The sequence below is a fragment of the Leishmania infantum genome, chromosome 13 (genome assembly GCF_000002875.2).
Source record: "Leishmania infantum JPCM5 genome chromosome 13".
Lineage (NCBI taxonomy): Eukaryota > Euglenozoa > Kinetoplastea > Trypanosomatida > Trypanosomatidae > Leishmania > Leishmania infantum.
Window position 1 is genome coordinate 291,281 of NC_009397.2, and position 12,025 is coordinate 303,305.

Sequence of the window (12,025 nt, forward strand, 5' to 3'; positions counted from 1 at the left end):
CACACACATGCACACCGACATGACAGCGACGTTGCCCTCCCTTCCTTTCCTCTCTGAGCTTCTTTCCCGTTCGATTTCGAATCGCCGGGACTCTCTACTGCGGTGTGTCACCGGTGGTATTTTTGGGCATCTCGGCAGTGGAGCGGCGTTTTGAAGGGATGGAGGGGTGGCCGACTTGGTCGCTCTCTTCGTAGCTCACGGTGGTGAAGCTGTCGCCGACACGCGCGTCTCCGAAGAAGCTAATGTGACTCTGCCGCGCAGACCCCGACGCCCCCACGCCCGCACCACTAACGATGGGCGGGACCGTGCACTTGTCAGCCTGACTGAGGATCACCGTCGACATGTCTGCCGAGTTCTCTGAGCGTCCCGTGACCCCGGTCATAGCGCTGCTGCTGCTGCTACTAGGGCTGCTGGTCTCGTTGCCGAGGTTCCACGCAGGTACATGGTGGATGGACGGAACCGTGACGGTGCTGTCCGCCGCTGCTTGCCATTGCGAAGACGTGTGCCGCTGCTGACGGTGTCCTGGAAGAGATTCCGGCTGCATCTCTTGCTGCTGTTGTACTCCGATCACAGCCGGCCCACGAGCAGGCGTGACCGTGGCTGAGTGTTGCAGCTCCATTTTGAGCCGCCGTACCTCTCCCAGCGCCTCGTCACGCTCTGTGAACGCTGCACGGCTTTTCGCTTCCACTGCCTCCATTTTCCGTTGCAAGTCACGAGCAATTCGGGACATTGCCTCACGCCGCCGATGCCGCTCCAGCTCACACGTATCGCGGCGGCTGCACAGCGGACAGGGCTGCTCTGGGTGCGACGGGGGCTCAAGAGGCGGCTGCAGACCAGCCTCCAACACGGCGCTCTTCGCCGTGGCGTTCATGCGCACCGTCACCTCGGCCAGCGTCGCTTGCACGTCACTTAGCATCTGTAGCACGTCCGGCAAGCGCAGCATGTACGTGCTCTCCACGGTGGTCTGCTTCCCGCCAGGGCCGCTTGTCGTAGTGGCCACCGCCACGACGCTCTGCTGCTCCTGTTGCTGACGCTCCAGCACGTACTGCTGCCATGATCCGCGCAGATACTTGTGCATGTCGAAGTCCTTGCGAAAGAGGGCGTTTACTTCGTCCACCGTGCAATCTGTCGCCTTCATCGCTTCTAAATCTTCGCGGGTGATGATGGCACCTGTCATGACCACCTCATGCTGCAGCTTCTCCCGCACGCCGCCGGCGGCGAAGACGGCATGGTCGATGTCGACGCCTTCCTTGCCCTCCGTGGTGCTGTTGTTGCGCCGCCGCGGCCCCTCGTCTGGAGTCGCCTCCTCTGTGAACGACAGGAGCGCAGAGGGCCTGCTGTGCGCCAGCAGTGGATCTTCGCTGCCTTCGACGCTGTCGGAGCATCGCGTTTCTTTATTGTCGTTCACGAGAAACGCCTCGCCGTAGCTGTGGGTGTGCCGGCCACCGCGGCTCGCGCTGCTTGACGCCGCGCTGCCCTCTCGCCCCGTCTCAAGGTCCGCGTGGGCACTGCGCTTATGACGGTACGAGGTGCAGTACTCCATAAACACCTCGCACACACGCTGGCGGTGGCGCTTATCCCTCTCGAAGGCGCCGACGGCCCGCGCGACGGAGGCCCAGCGAGACGTGGCGACCTTGGCCGCGGGTGACACGTCCGCCAGGATCATCTTGTCATAGAGTCGCCCGCACAGCGTGTTTGTCGCGTTCACCATGTCCTGCAGTCCGCACAGCAGCCGGTGCGACTCCGTGTAGAGCTGCTCCATCATCTGCTGCTGCTCAAGGGCTTGGCTACGCGCGGCCGCGACGGACGGTATCTCGACGGCCGCGGCAGCCTTGGGCGACGCCGCACCGTCACCGTTGCTGTGCCCCGCCGCGTCACCGGTGACGCCGTTCAACTGCGTCGTGGCCGCTTCCTCAAGGCCGCTGTGACGTGCCTGCAAGTCGTGCATTTCCTTGAAGAAATTGTCTAGCGCGGCACCGGCGGACTGCGTTATGGACTCCTTCAGCACCTGCAGCAGCGCGGCGTTTTCATCGTGGCGGAAGGTTTCGAAACGGCGCGCCTTGGCAGCAACGCGCGCCATGAGTTCGTCGAGTCGGTCGCTCTTGCGCTGGAGCGGCTCGACGCGGGTGCAGAGCTCGGCGTGGGTGTTCTGCAGCTCCACGAGCGCCTTCTGCACCGCCTCGAGTTCTTGCTGAAGCTGCGCCTTCTCCTTTCGCAGTGTCTGCGCCGCCAGCGCGTCCGCGTGTGCCTGCTGCTTCACCTGACGGAGGATGTGCACATGTGCGCTGGCGATGTCCATGGTGGACTGGCGGAGCAGATCGAGCAAGGCGCCGCGCTCCAAACAGTAGCTCGCCACTTGCCGCACCAGCTCAGCAAGACCGGTGTCAAGAATTTCCAGTACATGTGTGGCCGCGTCCGTGTAGGCAAAGAGCCGTTGCTCTCCAGGCGTGCCCCAGAGATCGGCGTCAAGGGTGTCGTGGCCGCTGCCGCGTCGTTGACCGTCGTCGCCTTCTATATCGTCGCCGTCGCCGAGTACGTAGCGCGCCACCTGCGGATCGGCAAGCAGCGCCAGCCACTGCGGGTGGGACGGGTCGCGCAGCATGCGGTCCAGCACCTCCGCCAGGAGGTACACCTGTGACCGTTCCACCGGACGGGGAGCAGGGAAGATGGTGTTGTGGGACGAGACGGCGCCCAACACGAGCTGACCTTCGCTGCCGCAGAGGGTTCCGCTGCTCACCGGACCAGCCTGCATCACAGCGGCCTTTTTCAGCCCATTCCTAAGACCTGTGCCCGCCTCGCTGCCGGACTCGTCCGGCCGCGCGAGCGCGTCACCTTCCACCGGCGGCGGCGACGCTATCCCGCCGCTGCGCCCCGTACGATTCGAGCGGCTCATCGGTGGTGCGCTGGGGCGATTTTCCGTCACCGGCGTCGCAAACATCGACGCCGTCGCCGATGACGCGCGTTGGGTCTTCTCCGCCGCCGTGACAGCCGATGTGGCTGTGCTGGATCCAGTCCCTGTCGTGGTGGCGAGGCGGCCGAGGTACTGCAGGCTCGTGACCCACCATGTCTCTGGGATGCGCGTCTGGTCCAGGCTTGTCAAGCGTTCCAGGAGGCACCGGCGTCGCTCGCTGAGCGCGCTGGTACTTTGGCCGGGCACCCCGGCCGCCGAGCGCTGCGCCACAAACTCGCGACTTACGCACATCACCGCGTCGAGCAGCGAGAAGTTCGGTGCGGCGGACGTGAACGGGAAAGGGGATGACGCCGCACCGCCCTCGTCTGCGCCGCCACCGGTCGCGCCGGAAGCGGTTTTCGCGTTCTTGCCCTTGAGCGTTGTGTAACTCCGCATACTCGCTCGCGTTGGGGCTTCCACAACTGCTGCGCGCGTTGACGTGCGCGTCGGGGAGACGGCCTCAGCGCGTGCGCAGTAGTACCCCACAAGTTGCCGCACAAGGGCACCGTCGTTGGCGCTCACTGCAGCAGCAATGTGGACGTGCTCGGTGGAGGACATCCCAGGGGCGACAGCTTGCGGCGTTTCCTCCGCATCGAGGTCGTCGTTGTACTCGGCAATGAGGTTGAACACCTGCTTCGTCCCTGCGGCTGCCAGTGCGCCCGTGTCGGGCTGCGTCGCCGCTGTCGAAGTGGTGCCACCGCCGGTACCGCCGTTGCCGGGGGCCGCGGTGTAGCACGCCTCGGAGGCCTCCTGTATCGCGGGCAGCTCATGATAGCGCAGCTCAGCGGCGGCACTGTCCACCGCGATGCCAGTCGCGTCACCGCCCAGCCGCGGACTAGCAACCATGGTTTTGAGGAATGTGGGCTTCCTGATCCAGTCCTGAAGCTGTCCTATCCGATGGGCACCGCGCTTTCCGGCGGCGGCGGCCGTGGAGCGTGCTCGACGGTGGCTTTGCTGGATGAGCTGATTGAGCAGGAATGGATTGATGCGGTCATCGACGCCCGTTTCGAGCAGCGCGGCGGATTTGACAGGGGCCGTGCCCACCAGCGTTGGGGAGGCGATGGGGGAGGCTGCGTCGCTGTTGTCACCACCGCGCGGCACGGCGGTGCCGGCATCATCGCCATCGGCGTCGTCCTGCGCTGCATCAGGCAGGCTGTTGAGGCGGATGTGCCGCGCAAAGAGACCGGTGGTAGCGGCTTGCAGGGCCAGCACGTCGGCCCCGGTACTTGCGCTGTCGTGTGCATGGGAGCCCTGCACATGAGGCAGGTACGAGTCTCTGGTCAGTGAGGGGCCAAGGCCGACGTACTCGAGATGCGACGATGGCGCTGACGCTGTCGCAGGGACGCTGTTGCGAGTGAGCGGTGTACTGAGTGGGATGGATGAGATGGCCGTCGCAGCGGCGACGGCCTTGACAACCGGCACCAATACCCTGCTTACCGGGGCCGCCTCCTTACTCGGCCCTGCGGCCGCGCCGTTGCCTCCATGCTGCGGCCGCTGCTTTGGCGAGGGCACCACGGCGGAAATCCCCGCGCGTGGTGGAAGGAGAGCACGCCGTGCCGACGCAATAGACGCGGCAGAGACGCTTGCGCGGCTTTCTTTCCTGAACGATACGGTGCTGTCCCTGCCAGCCATGGAGGACATTACGGACGCCACGTGCAGCGGCGGCGACTGTGCCTGCTGCTCCTGCAGAAGGGTGGGCAGCTGCTGCGGCATCGACGGAAGCACGCGCTCGGATCGGGCGCGAGGGGGAGCGGGGAGGGCAGTGCGTGCGTGTTGCCCCCAGTGTGTGGGCTCGGATACAAGAGAAGTGACAGGCACGCGACTTCCGGCCTCGACGGAGGACGGGCGAGCGCCCGAAAAAGGCCTATGCGTGTGCGTGCGCGTCGGTGAGCGCCGTCTTCTGCACCACGCCTGCGCCTTGACCGTTTTGTGCTTGCTCTGCTTGGAGTTGTATGTCAGTGCGTTTGTGAGTGTGCGCCCATGGAGGAGGAGGAGGAGGAGGGGGTGAGGGATCAGGCAGAAAGGATGTGAGGAGGGGGGGTGGAGCGAGAGATGGAGGGCTGATGGCCGGGCACAGGCCCCACTCCTTGACACCTGTGCATCTGTGTCTGTCTATGGGTCTGTGTGTGTGTCTGCAGGGAAGCATGTGCAACCCATCACCGTCGAACACTGCGCGAGTCACCGCTCTGCCCATCTGCTCTCCCTTCGTCTATTTCTCTCTTTCCTTCGGTGCCTCCATGGGGTGGGGCGTCATGTGAAGAATACGGCCCGCTGCACTACCGCCACCAGCGGTCGAACCCCCAAAAGGGAAAGCCCACAGCTATCACATTGCCCACCCAACACGCGCCCCACCCAGGCACGCACACGCCATTTCCAGCATGTGCGTAGTGAGGACGTCAAACAGCACCAACTCTCACCGCACACAGCAGCGTTGTTCCTCGTGCTTAACGAACAGACGTGCCACCACCGACGAACTCCCGCAAACGGCGCGCGGCATCTGCGAGAGCGGGGTTGTCGGTGGGCTTCTTCTGGACGTCTGTCGTGAAGGACATGAGCTGAATCACCAACGATGGCTGGAACACGTACATCTTGGGGTCGGCGATGTACTTATCTTGCGCCGCAGCGTCGTCGGCAAGGCAGCTGCTGATGTGGGTGTCCACTTGCCACGTCATGGGCAGCGACAGATCGAGGCAGCGCTGAGCGGAGGCGGCATGCGCCACATACGCGGTGAGCTCGCGGTGCCCTTCGTACGCTAGGCGGATGCCGTCCGCTATGTACGGCCGCGGCGCCTTGCCACTCGCGAGTAGATCGAGGCCGCCCATGTGCACGATCCCCCAGTCAGCCGGCACCCGTGACCAGCGCTCCGCGAACTGGCGGGAAAACTGGTGATGGAACTCAAGGTCGTCCTCGAGGATGAGGACGCACTCACGATGCTCCGCTACCACCCGCTGCCAGACCGCACGATGAGAAAGCGCGCAGCCAATGGCGCCCTTCGTCAGGTCCATGCCGTAAAGCTTCTGCTCCGTGGGGAGTTGGTAGCGCTGATAGCCTCGGTCGGTGAGCACCCCGTCCCTGTGCAAGCTTGCAACATCGAGCTCGTGCCCATCGATGCCGCTGACGCGCGTCACCTCCACGCCGGGCTTTAGAAACTTGTGCAGCTTCGCCCGCTTTACCTGCTGCTGCACATGTGCCCAGCGATCAGGTCGCCTGTCGAGGTTCAGGACGTAACAGGCGTCGAAGATCGTGTGCCGACGCCGGCACGCGCGCAGCATTACACTGAGCGCCACGAAGGCGAGAAGCAAGACAAAGGAGAGTAAAGACAAGACTACCGGAGGCACGCACGCTGAGGACGGCTGTGCACGTGTGTGTATGTGTGTGTCGCCGAGCGCGCGACTGAGAAGGCGCTTGCGCGCGCCGGGGCAAGCGTGAAAGGAAGCGGACCACGAGAAAAACAAGAGTTTCCAAAGCCTCCGGCCAGGAGAGGGAGGAAGAAGCACTGCCGCCACGCGCCACATCACCGCTATGCTTCCCCATCTCCTCGCTCTCTCTCTATATGTGCAGAACGTGCGCGAGAGTGGAGGAGAGGCATCAGAGATGATCTGTGCTGATGGGCGAGTGTGCGTGCGTCAGCTCCTGGTGTGCCGTTCCATACGTCAGAGGGCGGGTGCGTGATGCGTTCTTATGAGTTGCCTTGTAGTCTCCCCGCTAAAGTGTTTAATGCGCATTTCAGCTCACGGCTGCTGCCTCATATATAACTATACCGATATATATATATGTTAACCGTGGTCACGCCGTCCTCTGTGAGCGCGGGCGTGTGGGCGCGGCCCACGTGCGGTCTGCGCGTTCGCGAGACCGGCGGAGGGAGCAGGGCAGTCTCGTCGCGCCACCGCAAGCCTGGCCCTACCTCCACCGAACGTCCTGGTCGCTGTCATCGCGTGCGCACAACGCCCCCTCCCCGGTTCGCTCGTGCGAGGTGAAGGGTCCATGATAAGGGCCCTCATGTTGCCCCTCTATAAAACAACAATTTGAGATCGGCGCCTTCACGCCTCTCCGCTGCCTCCGTCGTTGTCTTCACCGTTGCCGCATTCCACCGCTTCGGGCACCACTGCTGCCCCTTGGTGACGCCGGCGCGGCCCCCAACCCGGCGCGTTCGGCACGAACTTGGCCACACCAATGACGCGACCGCGAAAGTCGTGTGCCTTGTCGTACGTGAAGTCCGCCTCCGCCAGTGGCGTCACCAACAGCGACCGAGGTGCGGTGGACGCTGCCGGGGCCTTCTTCTCCTTGCTCTTGTCAGCGCCGTCCTCGATCGCTGCTTTGCTGACTGGATCCAGCGTGTCTTGCACCATCTTCCACTGCAGCATCACTCGGAACAGTACCTCCGGCGGGCAGTCCGTCTTGAGTCCTGCGGCGGCACAGTGCACCTGGCTGCAGCGGTACCCAAGCCGCGCCAGTGCACCGACAATGCACGGCGTTGGCGGGCAGCACACCCTCACGTAGGACGCGACGTCGGGCAGCAAGTAGAAGAGAGGGCAGTCTGGCAGCTCTTCGAGGGCGATGCGGACCAGGCCGGTGATGCGAGCCTCCGCGTTCAGTCGCCCCTCGCTGGCGCGCTCCTGGAGCAGCGCGAGCAGCTGCTCGAGAAACTCACAATTCTGCGTGGGGGCTGCATAGAGGGGCCCAGAGAGAACGATGCTGCTGCCGCACACCGGACACGCCGTTGCGGCTGTTGTCGACGTCGCGGAGGCGGCGCTCGGCATCTGCCGTAGTGTGAGCGGTGTGATCTTGGGATGGCTATGACGACTCGGCGAGGCGGGGTACACCTCCGTGCGAACACCGTCAACGTTGTGTGCCACCGCCTCGTCATCGTCGTTGCCGTCCCGCTCGCGCTTCGAGAGCCGACGCAGACGAGTATGCGCACGCGAGGCCTCCGCCGCGCCTTCGACTGTCTTGCTTGGCTTCTCCTCATCTGCGTCGCTGTTGGCGCGTCCTGCGCGAGCGCGCCGCTGCTGTTCGCTTGCCTCGCGCTGCTGCCGGCGGCGCTCCTGCCGCGACGGCCGGGGCTGCCGCGCCGTCGCCATCGGCCGCACCCAGAATGCTGAGCAGCTCGAGCACTGCAGCTGGTACCCGAGCTTGCAGGCGCTGAGCTTCGTCTCGGCCGGCTGCTTGTAGACGCGAAAGAAGCAGCGCACATAGAAGTCGATGTGGAGTGACAGCAGCGGCACAATGAATTTCTGGTGCCGGTTGGCCACCCGCTCGACGCAGGCGAGCAGCGTGCGCACCGCGGCCTCGTGACAGTGGGCGGCCTTGTAGGGCATCGAACTGTACTTGGCATGGGCGGTGTCAGCGAAGTTGCCGCACAGGATGGCACTATCTGTGCTCGTCACCAGCATCAGCCCACCCTCTTTGATACAGCGAAAGGCGCCGTCGAGGAAGGGCGACGCGGAGCCGTATGGATCAAGATCGACGACATCCATCAGCTCCTGCTGCAGCAGCGGACGCAGCGACGGCGTCGCCGATGTCTCCGCGGGTGCGTCGACGAGGCAGACGCGCTTTCCTGGGTGCGCGCTGCTGTTCATCGCCAGCCGGAACATGAGGTCGTTGGCGTCGTCAAGGTTCGGCAAGATGGCGCCGCCGGCGCGCACCCCAACTCTGGGCGACGCACCAGTCGCCGACTCACCCTTCCCCGGCTCTGCCTCGCCTGGGTAAAGTTCAATCGCGGCGGCCGGCATGTTCTCCATCAAGGTTGGGTACTGAACCGGGACCCCGTTGTACGCGCAGTTGCGCACGATGCAGTCCACCGCGTCCGCGTCCATATCGTTGGCAATGATGTAGCGCACGTTGGTGATCTCCTTGTAGTAGCGAATCGCCCGCAGCCCCGTGGCGCTGAGGGCCTCGAGGATAGTGATCCCCTCCCTCGTGCCACCGCGGCGCCGCGGCTCTGTCAGCCGCAGTCGCGAGAAGACCTCGATAACGCTGATGCTTAAGTCCCGGTTTACCACTTGCGCCGGGTTGTAGAAGACGGCCTGGCCCACCAGCTGGTTGTCGGCCTCCTCGCTGCTGAGATTCGAAGCCGGCGCAGGCTCAGCCGAAGACGTACATGCCTTCTTCGTCGGCGGCTCCAGCACTGCTGTCGTCCCCTCCGTGATCTTCGTAAAGCCGGCCGGGGATTCGCGCACGACGGCGTCGTAGTTGAACTGACCGGACTTCACCGACATCTGTGTGCGAATGGTGGCGCAGCTCACGCACGCGCCGCGACGGTCGAAGTGCGGGACGTTGAGGGGTGGACGCCTCCGTGGGTGTAAGGGCACCGCTTGATGTCGTCCGTACAAAGTGGCGACACGGACCCCCTTCCTTGCTGGCTCTACTGGTTTGGCGGCGTTCCACGCGCGTGCGTGTGGGTGTGTGCGTGCGCAAGAGAGGACGAGTGAGGAGGGGCGAGGGCGGAGGCGCGACTGGCGACGCTACGAGTAGCACACATAAGCAACAAGGCAAGAGAAGCCACACGCTTCGCTTGCCGTGAGCCATCATGGATGTAACGAAGCCACGTGCAGGACGTGTGCTATCTCTCTCTCTCTGTGTGCGTGCGCGCGCAGCCATGGGTACACACAGCAGAAGCAGCACTAACGAAAGGGGAAGAGCCACAAGTACTTGGAATGATAAGCAAACATGCGTATACTACATCGTAGAGCCATGCAACGGGCCCACAACAGGGATGGGCAACATACGAGCCACAGAGCAGAAACAACGCCACCACCGTCACCATCCCCATCAGCGCAAACCGCACACACACACACACACACACACACATGCTCACGGGCACAGATGTCGTGCGTGGCGCGCCAGCTTGTACATGCAGTCACCCGTCCAGGCAGACATCCGCACACGCAGGCCATATATATATATATGACCACCATGGATGCTGATTAGAACCTGCAGGAATAGTTGAGGAGAGCGAGTTAAGGGGCCAGACTCTTCCGCCCCCATCCCCCCAAACCCCTCATTGTCCCTTCCCAATCCTTGACTGCCGCGCCAACAGCTCAGAGCGACTTGTAGTGGATGACACGCGCCCCCTCCTCCTCGTACTCCTTTCGGGAGACGACCAGGTGCTGAAAGACGGCCGTCTGCGCGAGCATGGACCCACCCAGCCACGTGCTATAGGTGCGACACGGCATGTCGCGCACCTGGATCGGCACCACCGCCTCGCTGGGGTGGCTTTCCCGGTAGAGCTGCCGCACCTCGGATTCGAGGCGGGCCTTGAGCCCAGGGAAGGAGGTGGAGCCGCCGGCCAGCACCATGTTGGCGTAGAGCTGCGGCCGCAGCGCCGCCTCGCAGTTGTTGACGGCCGCGAACGGCAGCCAGCTGATCCCCTTCTCAAAAGATGGGCGGAACAGGTCGCCCATGTCGGTGCGCACCTTGCAGCGGGGCTCGTAGGTGCTGCTATCCTCGCCGTTGCTGTCCATCAGGGCAAGCAGGGAGTAGTTGAAGAGCACCTCGGCCGTGTCGTAGCGCTCCGCCGTGAGCGGGATGCGCTGCCCGTCGGGGAGCAAGAAGTCTTCGGTGGCACCCATCGCGGCCGTGGATGTGAGCCCGCGGTCCACGTCGAGGTGTTTCTCTGCAGCGGATCCAATGAAAGACTCCTTTGCTGTCACGGCCGTGGTTGCGGTGGCTGAGCTCGCGCTGTCGGCGCTGCCCTTGATTCCTCCGGTGAGTTGCGTGCTTCTGCGGCTGGTCGCGCTCGCGGCAGCCGGAGATACCCTTGCCGAGGTCCCGGATGCGGGGGTGTAGATGTCGCCGACCGCCCCGCGCTGCGCGTGCGCGCTGGGCTGCACGTAGCACAAATCCTCCTTGGCGCTGTTCAGCAGCTCCTGCTCGGTCGCCGTGCCGAGAGCGTAGCCCTGCTCGCGAAGCAGTCCGCCCAGGTACCGGGTGAGTGCCGCACCGGCGACGGGGCTCTGCGTGACGTGCCGCACTAGCGCATAGCCTTCGTGGATGGGGACGGCGTGTGTGACGTCCTTGCCACTGTCCACCACGAGTCCCGTAGTGAGCCCGTAGCTGTACAGACTCAGCACCTGGGAGGTGCCGAGGTAGAGCGAGTGCGCGTGGAAGGTCTCCATCATGATCTCCAGCGTTCGCTCACGCTGAGCGGCAGGGGCGTTGACGGGCTGCGTCAGCAGGAAGCAGTGCGTCTCCGGCGACACGCGCAGCTCGTTGAAGAATAGATGACTCCACAGCTTCTCCACATCGCTCCAATCGTTGATGAAGCCGTTGCGGATCGGGTGATGCACATCCAGGATACCCTGCTTCAGCAGCGCCTCCTCGCCCACCTCCTGTTCATTCATTCCAGCTGCCATGGCGATACTGCGGTGGCGTGGGTAGCCGACGAGCGTCGGTACGTCAAGACGCGGCCCCTTCTCGCCGCCAAAGCCGGCGCGGGAATGGAAGGAGCCGCAGTCGAGCACGACCGCCGCAGTTGACACGTTATAGTCCATGGAAGAGGTAGAAAAGGCGCTGCGCACCACTTGTGCCTGTGCCGAAGGAAGGGTAGTTGAGGCGTTCGGGACGCACCACAGCTGTAGCGCTGAGCGTTGAAGTCGCGGGAGCGATTCCGGGGGAGCCGTGATCGCTCTGATGTGTGTGTGTGCGCGCGTATGTGACAGAGAAAGACAGAGAGGAGGTGCGAGGAGATGATGGTGAGGATACGGAGAGAGAGACAGTTGCATGTCATACGCATCGTCGTCGTTACACCGGCCGAGGCGCGCGTGTGTCTTATCTACAGCAACAGGAAGGCCGGCGATGCTGTTTCAATGAGAGATGGCGAGAGAGAGCGACGCACGCGAGCTTGCCTGGCTGTGACGTATGTCTACATGTACATGTGTGTATGCGCTTCGATACCGGTGACGCGGATGGTGGGCGTGAGAGAGAGGAGCGCTGATAGCGGTCATGCCGGCGTCATTGGCGACCCTTGGTGTGCGTGTGTGTGGAGGGGGGAGGGGATCGAAGTACATCACCAAGCGGCGCACTAACCGATGCGATCATCGGCACAAGGTGGAACACGCACACGCACACACATGC

The 12,025-nt window shown here is 63.8% G+C and overlaps 4 protein-coding genes across 4 annotated transcripts; all 4 read right to left on the reverse strand.

Annotated features, from left to right (window-relative positions):
* Positions 1 to 94: 94 nt before the first annotated feature.
* On the reverse strand, positions 95 to 4,663 carry LINJ_13_0810 (conserved hypothetical protein; the record flags this gene model as incomplete). The annotated part of the gene is made up of 1 exon (XM_001464074.1): positions 95 to 4,663. One exon carries the CDS (start codon positions 4,661 to 4,663, stop codon positions 95 to 97), a length of 4,569 nt encoding a protein of 1,522 aa, XP_001464111.1.
* A 731-nt stretch (positions 4,664 to 5,394) lies between these two features.
* Positions 5,395 to 6,222, reverse strand: LINJ_13_0820 (glycosyltransferase family-like protein; the record flags this gene model as incomplete). The annotated part of the gene is made up of 1 exon (XM_001464075.1): positions 5,395 to 6,222. The coding sequence occupies one exon, from the start codon at positions 6,220 to 6,222 to the stop codon at positions 5,395 to 5,397; it is 828 nt and encodes a 275-aa protein (XP_001464112.1).
* A 768-nt stretch (positions 6,223 to 6,990) lies between these two features.
* On the reverse strand, positions 6,991 to 9,168 carry LINJ_13_0830 (putative N(2), N(2)-dimethylguanosine tRNA methyltransferase; the record flags this gene model as incomplete). Its single annotated transcript, XM_001464076.1, has 1 exon — positions 6,991 to 9,168. The coding sequence occupies one exon, from the start codon at positions 9,166 to 9,168 to the stop codon at positions 6,991 to 6,993; it is 2,178 nt and encodes a 725-aa protein (XP_001464113.1).
* Positions 9,169 to 9,990: 822 nt separating this feature from the next.
* LINJ_13_0840 (putative actin-like protein) lies at positions 9,991 to 11,442 on the reverse strand (the record flags this gene model as incomplete). Its single annotated transcript, XM_001464077.1, has 1 exon — positions 9,991 to 11,442. One exon carries the CDS (start codon positions 11,440 to 11,442, stop codon positions 9,991 to 9,993), a length of 1,452 nt encoding a protein of 483 aa, XP_001464114.1.
* Between the last annotated feature and the right edge of the window lie 583 nt (positions 11,443 to 12,025).